Source organism: Falco naumanni, chromosome 9, assembly GCF_017639655.2.
Source record: "Falco naumanni isolate bFalNau1 chromosome 9, bFalNau1.pat, whole genome shotgun sequence".
Lineage (NCBI taxonomy): Eukaryota > Metazoa > Chordata > Aves > Falconiformes > Falconidae > Falco > Falco naumanni.
The window spans coordinates 26,115,014-26,141,341 of record NC_054062.1 but is presented as its reverse complement, the minus strand read 5'-3'; the positions used below and the strand labels follow the sequence as shown (position 1 = coordinate 26,141,341).

At 35.3% G+C, this 26,328-nt stretch overlaps 1 protein-coding gene across 6 annotated transcripts in view; it reads left to right on the top strand.

Moving 5' to 3' along the window:
- The window catches only part of LOC121094014 (heparan sulfate glucosamine 3-O-sulfotransferase 1-like), a 61,068-nt gene extending 39,925 nt beyond the window's left edge, over positions 1-21,143 (top strand). For 2 of the 6 annotated variants that reach the window (XR_005829709.1, XR_005829706.1), the window contains exons 2-3: positions 14,563-17,162; positions 18,328-21,143. Coding sequence is in view for 1 of the 6 variants with exons in the window: in XM_040607102.1 (XP_040463036.1) it covers positions 14,682-15,611 (930 nt within the window). In the remaining 5 variants the exon portion in view is untranslated. Of the gene's footprint in view, positions 1-4,292; positions 8,875-8,901; positions 9,280-14,562; positions 17,715-18,327 lie in introns of those variants that run through there. The other 4 variants (XR_005829708.1, XR_005829710.1, XR_005829707.1 and 1 more) reach the window with 4 other exon arrangements.
- The last annotated feature ends 5,185 nt before the right edge of the window (positions 21,144-26,328 follow it).

The following is a 26,328-nucleotide window of genomic DNA, read 5'->3' as shown; positions in this document are numbered from 1 at the left end:
GCCTTCTTTTTTTATTTGTGTTACATAGGTCTTCAGTAATATTTAGTGGCAATGACACTCCTAGATTAATTGTGCATTTTTCAGAGCATATAACTTTGTCGGGTTTAATTTTGTTGTCTTTTTGTTTCACTGAACCATGTTTTTCATGAACTTGAAAGGGATGAGTAAGGGTTATCCTAGTTCATTTATCTAATGTAGCAGTCGAAGCACAAACTCCTGAGAAAGTCAAAAGATGTGTGTATTTTTCTGTCTCCTTATAATAACAAATTATTTATGCTTGCAACTGCCCGTTGACAGCCGCCTCTGAACTCCCTCTCTTTTGAGAGAGATTGACCGGAATGAAACTCACTGTTTCTAGTCACTCTGAACCATTATTTTACCAATATACATTAAAATTGTACTGACATTTTCTCTCACTGCTTTTGCATACTAATAGTGTGCTTGCCATTGTCCACTACTGTATATCAAGCTGAAGTTTTCATTGAGATTTTAGAGTGTTTCACAAAGAATCCTAAGGGTAGGGCTTTCCAGGAAGACTGAGGGATCTAGGTGTCCATCTCTAATTTGAAATTCAAATTTCAAATGAACGAGTAACTGAAGCTCCCTTAGGCTCCTTTGAAACTGTCAGCCTGTATCTTTTTGTGAAGAGATGCATGGTGCAAGGTTCTGAATTAACTGGATGCTAAAGGTTGCCTGTGCATTCCTACATTTTGGTTTCTGAGCTATTTTTTTAATCCACATTAAATCTTTGCTTTTTACCTAGAAACTAACAGTGAAGCACTTTGTCAAAAGATCAAGTAAACTATGTCAGCCTGTGCTTTTCCCTGTGCTATTTAGCTTGCATGGTGAATGGAATTTAAAAGCCATGTAAAATTTTGCTCAGCAAAAAGGGATATGTGGTGGATTATATGAGGGGTATAATCTAAATAAATTTATTTAATTTTAGCATATCATGGTTCCCTTCCTTTAGCATATAAGATTCCCTTCATGTTTTTTCAATGTAATTTCTCCCATTTTATTTCAATGACTGTGACTTTTTTTTTTTTGTTACTATTGTTGGTAGCTTTAAAATTGTTATCTTTCAACATGGGGGCTGATACTGCTTGATAGTTTGTCAACTCTGTAATTTAAAATCCCTCCAACATGCTATATTTCCAAATCTGCATGGTGATTTAACATTTCCTTTTATCATTCAGCTGTAGCAATGTAACTCACCATTACAATTTTAAGGAATCCATTTTACGGTTGCCTCCACGTTTCCGTCACCTGGACATTCAAGGTATTTAAATTTGCCTTTGTAGTATCACTGCAAGGTAAAAAACACAATTCTGAGGAGCATAAGGTGAGGAAGAAAGGGGAATATTTCAAACTTCCATAATTTTCATAACTTTGCTACTAAGTAAATTATTCCATGGCTGACTTCTGTGGGGCTAAAATTAGACTACTGTAAATACTTCTGAAAAGTTTCACACTCAAGGCTTGTCTTCAAGGGGCAATCACCGTGAGAAAGCTCAGGTGTAAATTTTAAAACATATCAGCCACTGAGCTCTAACTCTCCTTGTGAATAGTCTCAGAGTTTGCGGAGGTTTCTCTGCTTGGAGAGCATGTAACCAACTGTAAATTCAAACTCCATCTCACTTTGTTATAGCATCTGCTGTCCAAGGTATGTTTGCTCCAGCCCCCATGGGAAAATGTGGAAATTGAACCTGGATTCATTGTCTGCACTCCAATCACAACCACAATGCCATCCTTACCACTTTTGCCTTCCTACAAACATGCACTATAGTAGTCTAAATTTTCCTAAGGTTTGTTATGTGGTAACAAATCTAAGTCCTTCTGTGCTTGAACAGCTGTTCATGTTTCCAGTGTATACACATTTATCTGTTTGCAATAAACTTTTATAACCCACATTTATCATGCATTCCTCATGAACCCAAGTAATTTAAATTCTTGAATCTGAGTACATTATTTTATATTACTGTTCTTTATTTCTCTGTATGCTATATGTGTGTGTGTTTATTTGCACAAATATAGAACCTAACTCTGGCCATTAATATGATTAATAACATGGTTTTGCCTATGGATGCTTGATATTTTGCTTTTTGTAACTTCCATTGCTTTCTCTACTCCTTTCTTCTTTCACTACCAGTTTTGTGGTGTTTTTGGTAGAAGTTGGTTACATGTTATAGTTTTAAATCCTTCACATTAATTTTCTCTTGCATACTTCAGAACACAGTAGATCCACAATGCTTTATGAAATAGATCAAACTTCATGATTTATTTCTCCTGGTACTTCTAAATTTGACTGAAATTTTGTTTCTGAAACAATTCTCAGACTGTGAATGACAATGATATCCGTCATTTTTTTAAAAAATGTCAGGGGAAATAGCTTCATTTTATGAATTTTTTTGATGTGCTACTATCTAATTTCCTATATAATTTTGGTGAGCTCCATAGTATGGGAATTGACTCTTTACATTCAGTAATTGAACCTCTTTATTTCTCACACACTGGCACTTCAGTATCATCTTTGATTGTAACATCTTGATTCTGATATCAAAAGTTTGCTCTGAACTGTTTATTATCTATAAACTCAAAGTGACTTTGTTCTTTTGACTATAATTCCCTTTAAGGCATCAGTAGGTGTGACAGCTTTCTAGGTACATCCATGTCAGACTTTCCTCCCTGGGCAGAAAGGTTTTGGAAGAAATTTAACCCACCCTTAATATTACTGTTCTTTTTGCTTGAAGTGTATTTAATTAAATAGGTGCCATAAAAAATGAGTGGGACATGAGTGTGAAAGTATTTTAGCTAAGAAACATCAAACTACAAATCTAAGATCAAAATTCAGCATTAAAAATGTAAAATAATAAATAAAATTTATAGTTTCTAGAAGAAATACTGTCATCCCTTGAGAGGAAAAGCTATTACCATTGCTGTAAAACAGAGCTCGCATCAATAACCGGTAGCTTACACTGCTTACTTGCATTACCTTTTTTAGCATGCTATAAACAGAAATAACTATTCCGTACTTTATCATTGCAAATTAAATTTAAAATCCAGATTTATTTTCCCCTGTGGGCATGTTCAGTCCTCTTACCTTAAATATTCATAATCAGAATGCAGAAAAAATCCTTTATTGCCACAAAATTAAACATGATGTTGCTTTAAATAGAAGTGTACATTTTTCACAAACCGGACTGGGGGGAAATAGTATTATGACTATGCTTTGCAAACCACTTTATGTAATGACCAAACAGTGAGATACTAAAAGCTGGGAGTAGGAGGATGGATAGGTTGTAATAAGTAATTCTGGGATTTCAGCAGAGATCCTCTTTCCCAAACTAAATTTCATGTTAATCTTTCTGCATTACTGCATGTTTGTGAGGCTTTTTTTAAAAAATGTGAAGTTCTTCTGAAATGGTGTAAGGTTTGGACATACATCATCAGCTGCAGGTAGGTAGGCTGCAGATGTTTGCTGGAGAATTGTTACACCTGTGTTTGAGTATGTTTCTTGCGTCTTGCTGAGTTGGAAAATGATTGTATTGGTGTCTGAGAACAGGCGACTTTTTCAGTGGAGTTCTCAGCTACAAAAGCATCAGATGCTGAAAGAGCTTTAAAGATTATAACCACTATTTACGCAGGGAATTAAGATTCTCTAGTCTTGCATTCAGCACTGTCCAACCCTGTTTTATTAATGGAGTAAAGTACTCTTCACCGAGTAACGGCAGCAGAATGTCTTTCTGATTTTCTGTGCTTTTAGGCAGTCTGATTTGAAAGTGTTGGTTTGGCGCTTCGCTTTCTTTTTTTTCTAGGAATCTCACTGGACTTGCAAGTTAACTGGTATTCAAATGTTGACATTTGTTCTTCAAAAGGCTTAAAGTAACTTCTAAGATACTGATGAAGAATGCCACAGAAAACCTGCTGAAAATAATTCTGTTAACACTCCAGAAAAACTCATACTGCATTGAAAAGGGAAAAAATCATGTACGCAGAAGTAAAATGTACAGTGAGCTAATTTATTTTTTTTCATTGCACCATGCATAGGGACTTCTGAGTGTGCTTATGAGGCAAGAGAAACAAGGATCAGGATGCACAAGATTGTATGTGATGGTTTTAAAAGTAAAATACACAACACCTACATCCTTACCTTATATAACAGTGCTTTAGTGGTAATGGAGAACAGGTAAAAGAGAGAAGAAATAATGACTGATAATCAACTTTTCTTTTTTAAATTTCTTGAGAAAAAATAATATAGAATGTATGGCTGTAAACTATATAGTAAGGAAAAAAAATTAATTGTGGCTAGACAATGGCAACAATAGATCACAAAACTGATTACCTGCTCCTACAGAAAGTAAAGGCCTTTTGCCAGTTTGGAACTGAAATAACAAAATTTAGTGCTTTGTTTTCTTGTCTTTTTTATTTGGGAGGGAAGGAAATTGAGAGGGAAAGGGAGAATGCAAGATAGTGAAAGTACCTTTTGCCTTTATGTCATGTTAATATTGATCCTTGGGGAAATGTCCCGTCGTGGCAATGTAAGACCAGTCTGCTGTCTTACTGTATCTTTTTGAGTAGCTGAAATCAGGGGGTTTACAAACAAAGGACATATCCCATACAGCCTACCCACTGGTAAGAGAATGACTTTGAACATTCTAATGCTTTATTGCTCTAATTAATATGCAATTAATTATGAAAACATATCGGAACCCCTCCCTACTGCTGCCTCTTTCTCCTCTGTTACAGGAGTTTCTAGCACCTTGCCAACTACCAGAATACTGATAACACCATTCATACTTAAGGAGAAATATATTAAAAGGTCATTATAGGATTTCTAGGTGCAACAGATGTTTTCCAGATTGATACTACAATTTGAAATAAAAAAAGTACTAATTGCAAATTTTAGCATCATAGCCAGCAAACACAATATTTTAATCTAGGAGGGAATCATACCATGCTCCAATTCAGTCTCTGACCACATCTGTTGTGGCTCCTTCTAGTCTTTTGTCACAAGTCTCACAGATTTCAAGTCTTAAAGTCCAGATCGTGAATGTATGTGATGGCTCCTAAATATGATTTTACCTTAAAGACCTAGGTGAAAATCGTCAGAGCTTAAAGGTTCCGAAGAATTGCTTTAGGCACTCTCAGCCATCAGGAAGCCTTTCTGAGAAGTTGTAACTGATTTGAAGTGAAGCAGTATTAAATGAATAGTGCAGAAGGCTTATCTGGGTGCAAAGTAGCACTGAGCTGTGGGGGAGAAGTGATGCTGTATGGCAAGGAACACATTCTGCTTGAATTAACCATGCTATTTGATGCAGTGCTACTGCAGGTATTTTTCCCCTGGGTTTTCGGATCTAAAGCACAACCACAGAAGGTGGGTTTTGTGGGGAGACTTTAAACTTGTAGATTCAGAGATTGGTTTTGCACAGGGAAGTTGTCATAATAACTGGCTGGAGAGGGAGTTGCTTTGTTTTCTGCTGAAGTTTAAGAGGTTTTGACATGTGTATGTATATCTTTGGTTGGACTACTGACATGTCTACAGGTTCAGGCTGTACATCAAGGTTTGAAAGATTGGAACTGTGGAGAAACTTACTCTTTAGTTCTGTCATTCCTAACTAAGAAGTGCAAGGACCCTTACTAAATCTCCAAAATCCTGGAGATAAGCATAAGAAGTGTTTGGTATCTCTCTCAGATTTTTCAATAATGAGTATTCTTTTACTGTATTTTAACATATCACTTTGGCAGTGGGAACAGATCTGACAAAGAATCTGATTTCTGCTTTTCTGTGATATCCAGAAAATAAACTGTCTTCTATTTACTCCATGTTTTCAGACTGTCATCTTTGACTCTCAGTTTTAGCCTAAGGAACAGTGTGAAAGAGGCATGAGTTTGGCACACCTATTTTCTGTGTCATACTCTGGTTATTAGGTATTTTCAAATGTTTCCTCAATTTTCATCCCTGTGTCTCTGCAGCTGCCTGCTGGGTTGAACATGATGTAACTCAATAATGGATATGTATTGAAGGTATTGAGTTTTAATTCAACAGGAGTATTGTCTATTTGTTTCTTTTCTAACGTGTTTACCTGTTCTGTATCGTGGTACTATATTTACCTTTGTAGCAAGGATTTGTTTACCAGCGTAAGACAGAATTTTGCCTTTTCACTACTTTCTGTGTTAATCAGCTTTAAGGATTGATAGGCGGTTGCTCTGTGTGGTCTCTGACTTCAAGTTCTGCATGTTTATTTACTTTGAGGAAAGGTAGACTATGAGGGGGTTTTTTTCGTGTAATTTTGGATTCTTTGATGCCAAAGCCTCTCAGCATACCTGAACTCAGTGTAGACTAGGAAGGTTTCTTAGTTTACAAATCCTGTTATTGCATCAAGCAAGCATACTCAGGTCTTTTGTCTCTGATTGTTATCTTGATCTTTTCTCTTATCAGGGCCTATGCTAGTACCCAAAGTTTCAAAATTAGATTTTCAACTTTAAGTCAGTTGTCTAGATGATTTACGTTTCCAATTTCTCTATATTCCCTCACATCCTGTTTTATAGTCACTCTTTAAAAAAAAAAAAAAAAAAAAAATTGCTCCTGAGCTCTTTTCTATTTTTCTTCGCAGTACTTTTCACAATCTTGGCTTAACTAGAAACTACCAAAAATATCAAATACTTAAGAAGTAGCTGTAGTCAGAAAAATAAATATGCTCTTTGGCTGCATGCAGTAATGAAGTACTTCCTAAACTTTGTTCAGTCATCCTTTATAAGGCCAGATCATTTGAACTCTGATGGGCGTTTCAACTGCTTTGTTTTACTGTGGATGAATTCTCGGCTCACTTTTTACGGCGGTGCTTTTCAGTATATTCCTGAGCCAAGAAGTTGGCTCCTTCTCTTAGTGTCTCAATTTGACATTAGAAGGTCTCCAATCTGCTGACTGTTGGATAGTAGGACTTACTACCGAGGGAAGGATCAATTTATTTCATATTTTGTACAGTGGGTATATACAGCAGTATTTATCAGTCAACATCATGTAACTACTTCCCAGAGACTAATGCCAAAGCCTTGGAAAAGTTCTCCGAAAAGATATTATAAGCAGAGAGTAAGGTACTGACCTTGGCTCTGCAGACTTGGCTGAAGTCCTTAACTGTGTGAGAGCATTCAAGGTGGGGGAACAGAGGAGCCTCTTTGCCTGTAAGACTAATGCTTCGTGGCTTCTCTCCCTGGCCAGCTCATCACGTGTCACTCCTGGCTGTCTTAGGTCGCTCCCCATGCAGCTGCCAATGTCTGGTGAGCTCTGCCTGGACTGCTCTCGCCCTGCAATAGGACAGTGCTGAGAGCATAAGGTTTAATATTGGCAAGTTCTGCCCAGAACTCTTCTGTGAGACAAAGTCTTCCCTTTTTTGGAGTCCTTGAAGCTGTAATGCTTTAGAGTACCCACCAGTTCAATCAGGGGTTTATGGTTTGGGGGTTTTTGAATGTCAGGAAGCTCTGCTTCTTATAAGACAGCATAACGGTTCTAGGGTCACCTGTCTGACATGGATCTTCTGTGGGAGTTTGCTGTTTTGTACAACAGAGCACTAATTTGTCATCATCCCTACTGAACGCTTCTGTTGCCATCTCTGACACTCTGAGGAATCTTTCCCTTTGAAAGACAGGTCTCATAAACCCTCTGCAGCAAAATCTAATTTTAATTCTTAATCAGTGAGTATTAAAGTGTTATTTATGACAATGAGTGTGGGCAAATGAATAATATTAAATTAATTATACCAGAGGGAGAGAGGTTGAAGTTTTACCTTAGTAAGCTCTGTAGAAATAAAACAAGAGCCAGTTATCAGCCACACATCATTACACCTTGCATCTTTGTAATTACACAGTTACTGCTTATTTGGCTGAAGACCTGGTGTGGCATCTTTGTTACTTCAGTTACTTTAGTCCTGATGCATAATTAACAATTAGAGGTGTAAGTTTAATTCAACTAAATAATAATGTGATTCCATTTGAAATATGCCGGTGTGATATACAGAGTGATTAGACATACAAAACCGGCCTTGTCATCTTTATTAATCTGACCACTATCTATGCTTTACATCTTAATAAGAACAGAAAAAGATTTTATGTCTTTTTAGAGGTATGCTTAGAATGTACCTGGCGTTATGGACTAAACATATTAAGGGTCTTTATGAATTGTAATTCAGTAAGTTTTATGTGGATGGTTTGAATGTGGTATTTTTCAAAGATAACGTAAAACATAACTGTGCAGGCTACAGCTGTAGAAGGCTTGTTTAGCTCAGAAATGTATTAGTGTGGTTATAATGTATATATTACTGTATATAAGGTACTGCTGTATATTTGCAGTCATATTATCATCAGGGAATTTTCTATCTTGAGTTATCAGAAAAGGGAATTAGAAAATGTAATGCTAGCCTTAGGGGAGCAAAGTTTTTTCAAAACTCATATCTACTAATATCACCTGTCAATGATTTAATGTGTTTATAGTTTATGCTAACCTTTCTTAGCTTTCCTTTTTATCTGTTATAGTCTGTGTACCTGGTAGAAGGGAAGCCTGCAGCCAATTGCCATTACTTTGTAGCTCCTATCTTTACTCACCAAATTGCTACTTTCTTTTTTATTCCTTTTTTTATTTCTGTAATGTAGTAACTGTTGGCTGTTATAAAGCTGCAATGTCATTAGCAAAGGTTCATTCAAATAAAGTCACTGCTGATATTAGGACTTTAAAATGTTAATGTCTTTGTATTTCTTTGGGATAACATATGTTTTTATATTGATGCTTCAAGAGACACATCTAGATTCTTTCATTTCCAGAAGAGTGGTTGTGACAGCAAGACAGAATATTGGAACAGTCTGTGGGATCATGCCTTTTAGGTAGTGCCTCATTTAAAAATTCTTAGTACATCTCCCTATTAAAAATATGTCCATAGTTTTAGGAAAATGAAAGCAACAAAATTCTTAAGTGCATACAAGAATGTTAATGTTCTTCACGAGCAATACAAACTGCTGCGATGTTTGTTTGACTCTGGGATCTGCGGTCCTTTTCATATTTTCTTAGTCCTCTGCTCCTTGTATAACCAGACACCAGTGGAGCTCAGACTGAAGCTCTGCTACAAAATGCCATGTCATATTTTACACACACTCAACCTTTCTTGCTTTCTCCAGTTTGCATCTGACATTTTTCACAATCACTGGTGGAAAGTATTCTTCATGTCCAATCTGTGCATATTCATTCATGAAGACTGCCTAACCTCTCCTAACAGAATTTGATAAAGCCCGGTAATGACATCACGGGAGTGTTATTTAGTTATTACACTTAATCTGGTAACAGAATGTAGAGTAAATGTCTAGCAGGGCATGAAACTATTCTATCTGAAGATAAAAGGTTATCATGTGCTGGGATAACTGTCTTTTCACACAGTCTTTAGTTTCATGGAATAGTTAATTTGGGATTCTTCTGAATCTGACCTCACTGGAACTTTTAGGGCACAGTTCTAAACATATTCAATTGCACCTATTTCTAATTGATCTCATTCTAACGTAAACCTAAAGTAATTGCACTGCTTCTAACAAAATTAAGGTCTACTCACAATTGTTTCTATGTAGGAAACTTTTCAAAATTTTAAGTATTTTTCACACTCATAAATGTGTTCTCATTGTCTCCTTAACTCAGTCTAGGTGTTTCTGACCTGTACAGATAGAAGCAGCTGAATTTTGTTTCTTTTTACTTCATACTAAAGAGGATACATTTTTGTTCAAATGTTGGACATGTGCCAGATATTTTTCAATGTCCATTATTTCACAAACTATTCTACAAAGCAGAATTAAGGTATTATAAAGAGGACTTTTGATGTTGTATTACTTCTAACATTTAATGCTTAGAATTAATAGAATTAGTCATTACTTTATTGGATTTGAACAAATTGATATTGGATTGTATTAAGCAATGTGTCCCATATGCACTGGATTATTCATGTGCCTGTTTTTCAAAAAGGTATAAGTCATACTGAGAGCAGATTTGCATTTATTATGCTATGTAACTAGCTCTACTTTTACCAAAGGAAAAAAAACAACCTAATTTCAGATACTTGAAAACTTTTAGAATTGTGGTGGCGGCGGTGTTATTTAGAATTATTTTTTACATAAAGGCAGTCTGTATATGGATACTTTACACTGGCATAACTGTCATCAAAGTATGATTTTCTTTTAAAAAATTCCTGAAAAAGTTCACCTTACATGAGCTTTGGTTATGAATACAGTTAGGCTGCTATTTCTATTTATATGGGTTTTTTATATTGTCAGCGTTAGAGATGTACTTATTTATAGAGATAAAATTGAGCTGGTACAGATTTGAGTGCCAGTAAGCCTTAAAATGTTTGAATTATACTCTTCTCAATGGTTGATCTCAGTGTTGGGATGAATTGATATATAATAGGAATAAACAGGAAAAGCAGTACACTTTTTTAAATCCAAACACATTTTTAAAAATAAAGACAAATTTGTGTTTTGTTATACTTTGGTCTGACCACTTCCCATTGTTGTAGTTTTCAGTAGTGGACAGAAGTATTTCTGCATAAATACCTTGAAACAACAAAAGTAGGAAGAATCTTCCTGTTCCACAAAATACTCTAATCTTATGCTGAAGCATTGAGGAGTCTTTGCTTTTTAGTTTAGCGTGTAACCCAAGCATTTTTTTTTTACCGTAAGAGATGTGAGTGGCTGCCATGAAATGGCACAAAGTTGGAATGGGAATTGGAAGCCCTGAGGCTTTTATTCTTGGTTGGACTATAAACCTGTTATATGACCTTGAGCAGATCACATTAACCCTGACTTTCCAAAGCGTTTGCACTGCTGAACTGGATCTATAGGTTGGTCAGTTGCAATTTCCTGTAAGGTGAGAATGGTACCTTAATAGGGTGTACATAGATCATTAACACAAAGTGCTGTGAAATTCTCCAATGAAAAGCATTACAGGCAGCAGAAAGTATTATTAGAAATTAATAATATTATAAATTAGTAATGATAATCCGGTTAGGTTTACCCTATGATGTTGTACTTTACCCCAAAGCAAGATAAATCATAAGCTGCTTAGAAGGTGGTTTTTTTTACAGTAGGATGCAGCAGTTAAGGGTCTTTAGAACATTTCTGCAATATTAAAATGATTTTTCAGCCAGCATCTGAGCTTCTTCAATCTAGTCTAAGGTTTTAAAAAAGTAAAACGAACAAAAGCCCAAGGTAGTATCTACCTAATTAGTCCTCTCTGCAGCATGAATTTCTTTCTGAACTTCATTTCTGCTTAATAGGTATCATACCTGTTGAGGTTCCTTATGTTACTAAGCAACACCAACACTACCAAATAATGGGGGGGGGGAAACCGTAATAAGGCACTATAATTCTGATCATGTATCATGGGGTTAATTTCTTAGGAATACTCTGAGATTCAAGGAGTGTGCAGTACAGCAATGTAAAATATATTGTTTTCATTACAGAAAGCAGTTCATATCTTCTAAAACTGTGCATTTAATTGCATAAAGGCAGAAATGCAACACAAAAATTATTCAAATAACATTCCAATTATATTTGATAAATCATCTTTAAAACCTTTACATTTATATAGCAATTATAACCTAACCACAGGATTTAACATCTTAGAGCTTCATCAAAATCAATCAAATATCTTAGGCTGAAGCTGGAATGTTGTTCTGATGGAATTGCTCCCAGAGGCAATTCTGATCTATTTAGGCACCAGTTTTACAGCACATTCTGATTATTTCTGGTAGTGTTTCCCGGGTAAGGTTTTCTTCTAGCAATGAATCTAAGAAATTTCCACTATATAAAACAACTACGCAATTGTAAACTGGTTAAACTAGTATAATTGTTTTCAAAGATGCTACTAATACATTGGTCCATATAAAATGCAGAATCTTTTCTGTTACTTGGCTTTCTACATGTTTTATAGAGAACTGCTGATTTCAGATGGTAAATTAATTTAGACTCTCACTCACATCACATCTGAACCTGATAATATTTCGGAAGACCAATTTTCTTTAGTTCCAAGTATGGATTTCTCATTCAGGTTACAGGCTTCTTTGACAGTATTTGCACCTGATTCTTAGGTACATGAAACCAGATAACTATCATTTAATTAGGGATAAAATAATATTAGTGTTGAGGTTTAAATACATTTTTTTAAATAATTTGAACATTTTTTTTATCTGTCATTAGGTCTAGGAAGAGCATACCTCTGTCTATACTATTGCAGAGCCCCCAGTCTCAAACACTTTTGTATCTTATTTTACACTAGTTTTAGTTGATTTCAGAGAATTTCCTTCTTTCTTCTCTCCCTTTCTATTTTTTGTTTAAGCTGTTAACCTAGTTAGTCTCAAGAATACTTCTTCTCAAAAACTCCCAAAATACTTTTCTTTCTGGTTAAATAAATATGCCAAATCTGCCAAAAATAACTGTCAAGAATCAGTTCATAAAACTGTTTCAGGATGGGATACTTCCAGAATTTAAATTAAATAATGAACTATATGTCTCCACCTTGGTATTTGCAAGGCATCCTTTGATTGGCAGATATTCAGGCTGGTTTTGCCTTAGTTTCAAAGTTTGTGTAATCTAATGTACGCAGGTGTATACACGTTATAATGTATAATGTACTGTGTGTATAGGCACAAAAAAAGATAAGTTAAAAAAAATTTTAAGGTGTTTACAAAAACAATTCCCCAATCTTCCTGAAAGAATTTTAATTTAAAAATGAAGAAGAATAGAATCTAAATTAAAACCCAGTGGATTTCGGAATAGGTTAAAAGAATGATTAACTGCTCCTTGCTCCTTTGCCCCGGGCTCCCAAATCATTGGCTACTGGCTAGCATTTTCCAAACTTGCCATCCAAAAAAGTAGTCAATCTGAAAAATGTCGCTACAAAGCTACAAATGGTTTTGGTGTAAACATATCTGTTCTTCCATCCTGTAATTGCCACAGAAACACTTATATTCCCTGGTTTTGAGAACTTTCAATAGAACTTCTGTGTGAAATTCTTAGTAAAAAAAACTTGTGACCTTTCAAATTAAACTTCCTCTCAGGTTTGTAAAGGAGAGCAGTATTTTCTCCAGTCTCTGATTACAAAGCCAATTTGTACTTGGACATTTCCAATATTTAATAAGTGTATGCTCACACACTTTACTGGTTGAAACTCTGCTATTTTTGAAGAAGCAGTTGCCCTTTAGGTCTTGCTTGGACATAACAGGGAATGTTCGCCACAGATTTACTCGCTAAAGGTCATAGTTTATTTTTAAATGGCAACTTTAGGGTTAATATTTGCTATCTATCTGTGAGTTTAGAGCGCATTCAGGCTAACAAGAGTCATTCCCTAGATATCCAAAAAGCTGGAGTAGCTTTTAATAAGATTTAGCAAATACATTTAATGAGTCTGCTGCATTGCCTAGACAGTTGTTATCAAAAATGTTATGTTAAATGTTTAAGTCTGTAAAGTAAGCCTCAAAGTAAACAATTTTTAAATAGAAATACTGAGTGCTTCTCAGAGCCATGACAAATGGGAATTGGCTGTGTTTTCTAAGATCGTTTCTAAGAGGTGAAGTACTGTGACCAATATATTCAGAAAAAAGAAAGACACTGGCAGTGGAACCGAAGAAGGAGCTACAGATGTAGTATTTCTGAGACTACTTTACTTTAAAATATGAGCCGCAATTCAAATAGATTCCAAAACCAGTTTTGTTTTTTTTAAATGACTGCTGCTTCACTATATGCAAAACAGCTTGTTTCCACACTCTGCATTGAAAACAAATCAAGTTAAGGATGTAGATGTATCCTACAAATCTTTAAATGTTATAACTGCTCAGAAATGGAATAAAGTCCAAGAATCCTCTCAATGAGGATTTGTCCTGAAAGATTTTTCAGACACAGAAGCAGGCAATATAAGCGTAGTGGTTCCAGTGCAGGCGTTGCATTTATCTGATTTTTTTTTTATCACTGCTATCTGTTAGTGATCTGTTTCAAATAATATCCGTGCTCTGTTTTCTCTGTCCAGGTAAACAGAACTTTTTTTTTGTATGATCCATAGCTCACTGGAAACCAAATGGTTGCACCACCATCCAGTGCTATTATTTAGATTAGTATATATACTATTCTAAATGAAGGGAAAGGCATTGACATTCAAAATGCTTTGGAATTACTATTAATATCATACTGGGTATGGTATATATGGCAAGAGAAGTATATGATATATGTAGAAAAGAACTAGGGAAATCAAAGCAAGCAAATAATAGTCAGGAATTTAAAATCTGGTAAACAATTATAATGTTCTGCTTAAAGGAAATAAAAGCTGTTGGAGGGTTAGTAGCCATCATTACTCACCTGTGGTTAAGGAAAAAAGCACGCAGGGTTTTTCTGGTTCTTCTGAAATAAAGTCAGGGAAAACAAATAACTTTGGTATAAATTTTCTGTTGAGATCACAGATTCGATTTGTGAATTGAATTGTGAGTGCAGTTTCTAACTGGTGATGGGTTTAGGAATACTGACTTGTCTTATTTTATTTTGTAGATGCTTCAGAAACTTGCTGTGTGTTTACCACGGGTTCTGCCAGCCAGCTCAAGAGGGGACTTACCTATTCTTTCATTAGTCGAGCATAACATTATCTTGAACTAATTACTCCTCTCCACATGGCCTTCCTACTAGTGTCAGCTTATCTTCTGCTGACTCATGCTCAGGGTGCTCCTGTTGAGGATGGGGCACTGTTGGAAACACTGAAGTCACAGGTAGGATTATTCAGCAATAAAAGTGAACACTATTCGGCACAGGTGAGACCTCCTGGCACAAGCCGGCAAATACCTCAGACAATCATCATAGGAGTTCGTAAAGGAGGGACAAGGGCTTTACTGGAAATGTTGGATATTCATCCTAATATTGTGGTAGCAGCTACGGAAGTCCACTTCTTTGACTGGGATGAAAATTATGTGAAAGGAATAGACTGGTATAGAAGTCTGATGCCGTTTTCTTATGGAAATCAAATTACAATTGAGAAAACACCAGGCTATTTTACATCACCACAGGCTCCAGGAAGAATTCATGACATGAATAGCTCCATTAAACTGCTGCTTATTCTAAGGGATCCCACTGAGAGAGTTATATCTGACTATACCCAAGTATATTACAACAGAGTAGAAAGTCACAAGCCTGTTCAGCTTTTTGAAGATATTGTTATTAAGAATGGAGCACTTAATACCAAATACAAAGCTATTCAGAGAAGTCTATATGATGTTCATATGGAAAAGTGGCTTAAGCATTTCAGTTTGGATCAGATTCACATAGTGGATGGCAATACTTTAATCAAGGACCCTCTTCCTGAATTACAAAAAGTTGAAAGATTTCTAAATCTTCCTTCCCGAATTATGTCTTCTAATTTTTATTTTAACCAAACCAAGGGATTCTACTGCATTAGAAGCGATGGAAGGGAGAGATGTTTACATGAATCCAAAGGGCGTCCCCATCCTCTTGTTAACAGCACTGTTTTAGAGCAACTGTATTCTTACTTCAGAGAGCACAATGCAAAATTTTACAGAATGGTTAATCATTCCTTTGACTGGCATTAATGCATTTGGAATCAATGTTTCTTAAAAAGGGCCTGAAACAAACTTTTTCAAACGGATCTTTCTAAACCGTAGAGAACAGTATTATGAGAACTTAACATCCTGGTTATATGCTTTGTTGGAATAACACCTCTAACTCATGGAAATGGTACCCTTTATGTTGGGGAAAAACAAGTTTCACATATTTGTATGATTACTGTGAGTCAAATTCTAATCTTCTTTCTCTCATCGTGCAAATACATTAACTTCAGCAGACTTATTTCAGATATGTATGTTACAAGATTTGAGCTGTTTTGGAAAAATGACTACTTTGAACAGTGTAGAAAATGTAAATGTTTGAAATGGTATTATTCTAACTGTTCTGTATTTTTTGTTGTTAGTATTTTTTATATCACACAATGATAGTGCATTGATTTCTAGAATTTTTCATACAGTAAGTTAAATTGTATCTTAAAACAGGGGGCATATATAGTGGCTCCAATAAATAATTCATCCGCTGATAATACACTCAAGTACTTAATTAATAATAGAGGGAATCTGTTTCACTTGTGATTTTGAATAGGTGAACTAGAAGCTCGCTATCAGTATATCATTAGTATTAAACCACACTCTTACCATCTTGGGTTTGCAAAAAAAAAAATCTCCAAAGAATATAACTGTTTGATGAAGCTTAAACTGAGTCTCCTGAATGTAAAGAAATGAAAATATCCCAGGCAACCTCAATTTACAGTGTTATTCTGTACACTAAAACCAACAACAACAAAAAAAATCCTTAATGGAAAAAATATATCAGCAACTGTACAAATATTTGATTATATAAATTATGTCACTTTGCTCTTGAATGGAAAAGGTATCCATTAATACTACCATATTAATCATGTTTGCATTCTGCGACTAGTTAACTCTCCCTCTCCTGGCTTTAGTTTACATATCTCCATTGGTACATTGATTCTTGCTGGGGGAAAAAAAAAATTGCTTGCCCTCCAAAGCATCGAGTATTTTTATTTTGTTATTTCTAATACAGATCTTGGGATGTTCTCAAAGTTAAAACATCTTGTTATACTGTATATCTCAGGCACAGTGTTAAGTATGCTAGGTATGACATACTCAGATTATATATAAAAAACATCCAACTATAAAACTGCATTATGCATTTTTTTGTTTTTAATATTTTCTTTGACAGTATTGTTCTTCTTTTTCATGTAAACATTTTGTTCTATATCAATACCAAAGAAGAAAATCAACTTGAAATGTTAAATATGGTGCCAGATAGAACTACAGGTGCAGATGTGCTTGTTTGACATTGTACCTTGCAATCCAGACACTCTGGTGCACCCCCTAGTAGAAGGGTTCACCAGGCGCAATCCCTTTAAGCTTCTCAGAACACTGGTGAGCTGCAGCTGTGTGAGCCTGCTCGGAGCATCGCAGCATCAATCTCCGCCTAACCCTGGTGAGGTTCCTGAATCTGTGTCCTTCTCTCTAAGCCACTGTTCAAGCCTACAGGAGTGTATGTCCCTAACATGGGATTCAGTCTTCCACTTCACAGGCTAAAAGGTATGTATTGCAGCGCTAATATTTAGGCTTGTAATACTTCATGTGGGGGCTACTTAGATGTTAGGCAGGTAGCAGTGTTCCACTAAAGGTGGACAGAATCAGACCCAGCCAGATTATGTGGAAATAGCCTTCATCAAATATTCCCTCAATAAATGTAAAATGTTAAAAATAACATAAGAAATCTTATTCTTTATCTCTTCTGCTATTTCTGTGTGTATATATGAGAGAAAATTATATTTGTCATTTTATAATTAACTTCTGAAATTATCTTTCTGAAGCCTGATTTTTTTTTACTACATATCTGATTTCTACAAAGGGCCCAAATCGTTATTTATTTCTTCCACCTATCCTGAGATTGTGGCTTCTTCATCATTAATATTGATCATGTGGGCACTACTCAGAAGTACAATGTTGATCTGAATCAGGTGCAGAAATACAGATATATTTCTTTCAAATTAGCCTAAGAACGGGATGTTTATGCTGGTTTTGTATCGTCTCTACCAGGACACCGGATAGGCAAACTGTAATAAATACAGCTGTGTAGTCTTCCAATATCATCTTTGTCATCTGTCAGGTTAAAAGTTAACTGAGAAAAATTCTGAACTCCAAATAAGCAGGGTGATTTTATATTGGACCAACACTTTGCATTTTGTGGGCACAACATTTTTATCTGATAACAGAAGCCCGAAATCCACATTCCCTGTATTGTTTAACCGAGCCTCTTCTCTCTGACCAATGCAGTCTCAATGATGAACAAAACTCATCCCAGTCCACTAATTTCAGAAATACAGTATTAAAGGTAGCAACATACCTGCAGTTCATATCATAGATGGTGGCTTTCTTTCAGCATTGCTTTCTGTTTCTCATACATTCCAAAACTTTCCATATTCTTCTTTTGCTTCTTCTCAATGATGATTCCATTTAATAGTACTGAAAATAAGAATAAGGTTGTGTTGTTGGTTTGGGTTTTTTTGGCAAGAAGTTAATTTGAAAACAATGCGTACTTTAACAAAGGTTTCAGGTAGTTGCCAGTAATTGAAGAGTTCACTGTCTATATGTCACATGCAATTTCATAGGTTTACTCTGAAGCCTATGAAAAGAAAATAAAAAATAGAAATAGAAAAGAAAAAAAAAATCTGATGTCTTTCTATATTTATGCTTTCAGGCATCAAGTCTTTCTCCTTCTTCTCTGAAGTTTACAGCTAATCTTTAAATGAGTTGAATGCAGCAACACCAGTTGGCAGAAGCTGTACACATCTTTGAAAAATGCAGGTCCCTTTGTGGAATTTACATTTCAAGGAATGCTGATCTGGATGGATTAGTGATGCATATATCTACTTGATTTGCTAGCACTCTTCACTCTTGCTCAGCATTTTTGGGAAGGACGGAGTTGATGGGATGAGTTCAATGATCATTTTAGAGTTTACTAATACTGGAAGAAATATATTCTGCATAGTATAATTTGGGAGAAGGGGTGGTTGTTTTAGTTTGGTTTTACATAAATAACAAACCTCATGTGAATTTTGTTTTGGTAAATGGTCTACAAAGATGCAACTTAACCTCTCCATAACAGAATTCAATAAATATTGTAGACTAATTTAACATTACAAGCTGTTTCCATAAGTTTCTCATTTTGTGGTCTGAAAAATATTATTTCATGCAGTCTTGACCTTCTTCATTCTTACTATCTTCAAAAGATAACCCTCCTTCCCTCATTCTCAGGAGGGGGATCAGATCAACTTAGAAGATCCACTGAGGCATACTTTAGTAATATTGAAATAAAAAGCACTAAATTTTTGGCACTTGGAGTTAAAAACTAGTAAAATTTTTGAAAAAACTCAAGGCTCACGATCTGTTTAAAGACATTATTAACAAGTCAGTTCTCAATTTAAGAAATTACAAATATCTCTTAAGATTTTCCATAATTGATAGCAAAACATAAACTATTCTTCTCCAGATTATTCATTAAAGGACTTTCATTATTTGATACTCGAGGTGTTTGCAGAAATTAATTTCATGTGTTAAGGTTACTTAAAGAGATCATACAATTGTTTCAAAGGTTTTTTGGAGCATCTGAAACAGATGATAGAGTCATGTGTAAGAGTACAGCAGAATTTATGATGGTTTGAGCAGCTCTTTGATGATGTTTTGGATTCCACAAATATTAAGCTTTAACTTTAAATACTGTTCCTTTCCTTTTTAGTTAAAATGAGTAAGTTATAGCTGCTTTCATCTAATGTCACTGAGAATTAGCAATGTCAAGCAACTGCAGCTCTAACTGGATCAGTTTAGCCTTTGCCACTATAAGCAACGCACTCATACTTAACACATAGATGAGTGATATTACTGGGGATTTAATATGGGCTATATATATTACTTGTAGTACATAAAGACAAAGTGCTGGGAAGCTTAAGTGCTAGATTTTTGCCTCAAAAAGCACCTAGTACTTCACTAATGGGAAGAAAACAAAGAGGTTCTACTATTGCACTCACCTCCATTCTTTCACCAGGAAGAGCAGTGGATTTTTTCATTGTATCCTTGGTATCCAGCTGCTCAAAGGCCTTGGGCTGGCTTCTGGTCTTTCCTTTCACCACTGAGCCTTGATAGAGCACTTACAGTTCTTCTTAAAGAATATCTGTTAATGTAGAGACATTTTTTGGAATATCCATAGACAATATTGTGGAGAACTTTACAGAGGGCATATACTTCATGCATGTCATTGTATGATGCTACACAACATCAATTCCTTCAGTATCCTTTTGATACAAAGCCAATAGATAATCCTATAAAATGCATCAAAGAAAGATTAGATTGACTACTGTAGGGAAGTATATCTGCATACAGTTTTCAGTCTTCACGCACATTTCAAGAGCTCATTAAAAAGAAATTTAAAAATTGGGTTGGTTCCAGCAAGTTTGGCTGCTTATTGCCTTTGTAAATTCAGATGTTTCCATGAGTTGGACAAAAATTTTAATATTGTCATAATCCCTATAGTTTCTTGTTTATGTGGTCAAAAACTAAAATAGGAGTTATTACTTTGCTTTGTAGGAGCACAGTTGGGAAGAAAAAAAAAAGACACACACACACACCCACCCCTCAATACCTTGATTCTTAGTGAGAGTTGCACAGTAACAATACTCACAATAACATTTCCTTGCAGGGAAATAAACATTTAAATTATTTCAGTAAAAATTATACTCTTATAGATTATTATTTTCTGTACTTCTGGATTTGATCCTTCATTTCCTTCAAAAGCCTGAATTTTGTTGTAGAAATGAACAGACACATTGTAATTAAAATCAGTAGTAATTTGCCTATCACATTAATCATTACCAGCAGTTAATGGCCAGATAATTTCCACTTCAATTACTTCACGTTTCAATGTACTTACTAAATTGTTTTGCTATTTTATAACACAAATATACAATTTAGAACCAACAGAGGATAAAAAGACTTTGTAATGTCATTCTGTGATTACAGAGGAATTGTCATGTCTTTAAGGTTAATAAACAGTGATATGAGCTTACCACAATTCCTGGAAAAATTTTGGAAGCCAAGATACTAATGCAACTGCAAACTATAAATTAATACTTGAAGTTGAATCTGCTACTTAGGGAAAATACAACAGATTAAAACAGACTGACAAAAATCATACTTTCCTGGTGAAATAGATGTCATGTAAAATGTACAGTATCATGCATTAGTTCCATGTAACAAGTACTATGAAGCCTGTTTTCTGATGCAAAATGATTTTATGCTTTTACGTTGTATATTCTTTCAGTTGCATTACAAAAACCTCTCAGTTAAGTGTTTAAAGAAAACCATCTTAATGTAAACTTTTTGCCAGTGGTACAGTTTTTCTCTGAAATGACATTTCTCCGGTTTTGTGTTTTTTCCTCCGAGATAAAGAGGTGGATTGAGTCACACTCCAATAAAAGTAGAGAGTTATCATGCCAGAATAAAGAATATTACTTCTGTTTATTACAGTCCTTAGTGAAGAACATTTTTACGTAGGGACTGATAATAGTTTAACATCTCTTTGTATTTTCTTTCTCTTCATTAGAGAATACAACTATGCCATAGTTTTTCTTATTCTGAAGAATGTTACTGTAAACTCTTACATTGCTACTCTAAAGCATTTACTTACGGATTTAAATCAGGTGGCAGTAATGAAAGGGAAGCACAGTAATTTAAGAATCCGTTCCCTTTGCCACTCAGACTGGCTAAGATTTTTTTAATTTTTAACTTTTTATGTGAACATTTTGATCCATCATAAATGTTCTATTAGGAATCAGCCAACTTGCAATAGGAAAAAATAAGGCAAAGGCAAGTAGAATGCAACAAAACCTGAGCTGAAGGCCCTCTTCTGGTAAACATTTGTTCACGTAATATGGCACAGTTAAAAAAGATTACGATTGGCCTGAGAGGACAATGCACAGGACTAAGTAACATGCTACTCCAGGGATTTATCTAGGTATTCTATGTGCCTGAATTAATTTTTCAATCATTAGGCTAGTAGGGACATACATGAATATACATTTTTGGAACACTGTGTTTCACTTTGTTAGAGAATACTATAATACTTCAGCACAGGTTAAATATATTGTGTCTATCCCTGGGTGAAATGCTGCAGTGCAAATTGGATAGGAAGTAACAACTCTTTAGACAAAGTGTTGGGATTTGTTAATTCCTTATGGAAAATTAGCAGCCCTAGTGCAGCAAGTTTGTTGCTGATTTGACAAGGACTGTCAGCCTAGAAACATGCTGTGCAACTGTCAGGAGAAGATTGAAGATTCCTTTTCTATACTCTGCCAAAAGTAGATACAAAACTACAACTCAAGAAAAGTGATGCAGATGGAACACTGTAAACTGCAGGGGTTCATTGCTGCCTTGAGTGAAGAAAGATTAAAGGCTCATAAACATCATATGCTATAGCTACACGTGCACACATCATACACAGCTTGCAAAATTCACTCATCTAAAACAAAAACAAGCAGAATCTATAGCTGTGCACTGAGTTCATCCTGTGGAAGGCATACTGATCCAAAGGCAACAGTTGCAGTATGAGTTATCTGGAAGTTATTATTTGTGGTACTTATAAAACTGAAGTCTGTTTAGGCCACGTGCTAGGCACCTTCTGTGAGCTAGCACCATATACTGCTCTTACTATCTGACCTGGCAGACAAAGGGTATTGTATTCTTAGATTCAAAGTAAGCTTCATCCATTATGTGTTTGCCAGACAACTCATATTTATGTGATTGAAGTTCTTTGTCAAGTGTACGTACAACAAAATGAATAAAACAGATGAACAGATTCTCTGGGAAAAAATCGCTAATGATTTATATACTTAGGGCCTGTTTACATACAGTGAGCATAGCTGGACAGGGTTCAAGTAAACTGCCTTTCATACTGCTAAAAAATAAACTTTCTGTGTGTTTTCATTTCATTTAGAAAGGGGAAAAGCCTCTTCTACACTGTTTAGTAACAAACTTGGAAATTTAAAATGCAAATTCATCTGAGAGGACAGAAATATTTTGATTTGGTGTCTTAAATAAGAAATTACCATTCAAAATTTACTACATTTTTAGCAGCATTAGAAAACTGTTCACATTTTTTTTAGTTTTTTCACACCTTCCTGCTTCTCCCTTAAAAAAGAATATTTTCGTCACAAATACCCCTTTTGCCAGCTGATTTCAGTGGTTTATGGGCAGAGTTCAAAATATTGCTTGTATTAAAACTATGAAGATGAGGTAGGGTGATAGCCAAGTCTTACATTTCTACAAGCGGAAAAAACGGCATATGAGGTAAGACTATGGTCACTTAAAATCAGTACCTGCTGAATCATACCAAGTGTTCTGTGCTCCAGATTATATAGCAAGGGATCAGGGCTGCTTCAGCCATCCAAATGAGCACTTGCAACATCTTTTGTGAGTTTGGGAAGAGTGGCTTCCCCCTTCCATCAAACAGGTATTCAGGCTTCAATCTGGGAAAAAAAAGTCTTTTTTCCAGTTCTTAGGGTGCCTGTGTGGCAATGAATGGTTGGGTGTCTTTTCTCCCCTGGAATTACCTACAGGACAGATTTTTGCCAAACTGGAGTCTGTATTCCATTGGTAACAGCAAACTAACATTGGAAGTTCCATTTAATTTCTTTCAGTAGATGCTGGGTCCTCCATTATGATTGTCCAAAACCCCACGTCACAGGTGGTAATTATTCTTAGATAAATACAGGCTCCCAGAAAAGTATGAATAAAATACAAGAATCCAGCTTTCTGTAGCTATTAGATACAATGAGCCAGAAATTCAGAAGCTTTTTCTGTTGTTAGGGTCCTTTGTCCATGACCCTTTTTATCAAATAAGAATTGGGTACAGTTATATATGCTTATATGACTTCCTATCCTGATCATCTATCTGTGTATTATGATCAAAGAAAACAGGATTCTGTCACCTCGCTTTAATACTGAAGCCCAGAATGCTTATTTCATATAAATGCAACTTCACTGTCAGTCACCCTCTATCTTTGATTTACTTCTCTATCTATAAATTCTTCTCTGTGTTTTTTTCACTTAGTAATGAATTCTGACTTTTCTCTTTCATGGAATAAATAGTTTTGATCTTAAGTTGAGCTTTCCTGATCTGAGTAAAGTAAAAACCGAAACATATACTATGGCTTTCAAAAATAAATAAATTATGTCTCTGTGCTGTATTCATATGTTGGGGAATCAGATAACAAACTTGCAAGCAATTAAGACAAAATAGCTAGTCCTAACAAACACAGCAAGAATAATGATTGAAGATATTTTTTGGAGGATAGGAAAAAAAATCATCTTCCATTTTCAAAAAAGTATTTGATATTGAACAGAAACATTTAGATTCATGTGCTCCACCAATGCAAAGTGGCACTGACTTCAGTCAGCTACGGTGACTGCGGTGAAACTACTCTAATTTGTAGCTAAGGATCTAGCCAAAAACGTCTATATGTAGAGAATGCTACTTCAGTCTTAGGGAGCTGATAAACCCAATGAAATAACTGTGCTTTTTGAAACATGAATATTCTTAACACTTAATACACAACTTAAACGTTTGATACTAATAGAAGCTATTTCTCTCTTAATTTGATTTTTCTGTTGAAATTCTAGTCAGTGAGTTAGTCAATGACAAGCAATAAACTGCAAGGAGAGGGGGGGAAATTCCTTTATTTGCATCGCTGGCCTCATTCTGTCAACATATCACCCAGATTGCTGGATGCACACAGAGATGCATTCTGGCAGCGCAAGGAAGGGACCTGCGCTTCCTGCTGTCTATTTCAACTTATTAGTAATAGGATGATGCTTCTGGCACATCTAAAATAAATTAATATTGGATTAATTCAATGTCAATTGATTTAAAATGGTGTCAGGAAAACAAACTGCAGATTCATTCATCACAAACTTGAGACCAATATGTTTTAAAAAAAGAGTACCGCAGTAATTATGTTTACATATATAATTGCCTAAAGCTGAGCCAAATGACAGAATATTATTCTAACACTTTCCAACATGCCTTCAATGCTGATTAAGCCACCAGTTCATAAAATAAATATATAGTATTTTCAACACTAACAGTAGCACAAATATTTTGAATAGTTTTGTTTTATTTAACAAAGCAATTTATCTGAACTACCGAAAGATTATATTTTTATTGCTGCTAATTCAAAGTTGTGTTCATTGACTATTTCTTAGTTGTTCACTGATGATCATTTAGATCTTTTCGAATATCAAGAAATGACAGTGCAGCTGTATTTTTTTAAGTGGTAATAGGCTGGGCAAGAACAACTGCCAAACTACGTAATTGACTTGCAGGTAGTACTAGTTTAAAACTTTTATAAGACCATATCTAACAAATTTATACATAGTATAATACATCGCCAAAAGTAAGAGCAATAGTAAAGTCTGAATAAACATTTTCACTTTTATGGTAGCTTATTGATAGGAAAATCAAAGTAAGCAAAAGGAATGGGCGACTGATTCTGTAGCCTTTGACCAGAAAAAAACTACCTGTAACAGACATAACACTTGAACTAAGGTGGCAGATCTGGACCATTGATTTGAATGTGCTATATTCTGATATTTTATTCACATTACCTGTGTGTTCAGTAGGACCTCAGGTACAGTTACATCCTACTCAAGGTAAGTAAACCTGTCAGAATTTCACTGGGTGAGAGGATGAATTCAGATTTACTCATCTTGTAGTCATGACAGGCAGATGAAATACAGATAGAGTAATAAAGATACCCCTAGCAGGAGTCCCAGCCTGTTTAGTAGTTTGCTTTTTGTGCATTTTACAAGTGAAGAGCATAAAAATCTTTTTTGTCTGAAGTATTTAGTATCTTATGATTTAAAATAAGCAAGCATAATAGCCTCTTAAAGATTCTCAAAAACACTGAAAAGTAAGCTGAAAAAGTCAGATTAGTAATTTTTCATAAGCAATGCCCAAGGCAAAGAAAGATGACTTTAATATTACGTTTCCACAGTCTTTCTTCCTTAGTCTGTTATTTTAAATCATAACTACTAACAGTGAAATGATTACATCTAAAAGTATTGTTGCACAAATCTTTCTGGTTATAGGTAGAAAGTCCATTTTTAAATTTGTGACACATTTGAGTTCTGGAGGGGAAACATTACACACACACAGTACTCCAGAGGAAAAGACTGTGTATACTCTCAGTTTATTCCATTTCAGAAAGCCCTCAGGCCCCAAAATATCTCTTTACTAACCATCAAGATTGAAATGGAATACAGGACATCAGAAGCTAAAAAATGCACTTGGGATGCAATCCTCTTGGGACTGTAACAATTAATGTGAAAATTCTTAAACCTTGGGCTACCAGGCAGCTAAGACAGATAGCAACACACCGTGAAGCCACGCTCCCTTCTGCTAATCTCTCCTCGCAACAATAACACACGACTACATAGTGAACCAGCTGCAGGCGACAGATCACGTATTCAAGTTGCCCCGTGTTCTGCATGTATTTCTTTAATCTGCCTGCCATTTCAGAAAGCTGTGCATCGTGCTTATCATCAGGGAATTCAAACAGCGCTCAATCTCATTTTCATCGCAATGAAGTGAACTGTGACCCCAGGTCCTTGAATTGCAGTCTCTGGTCAGTAACAGCACGTGGACTGCCCA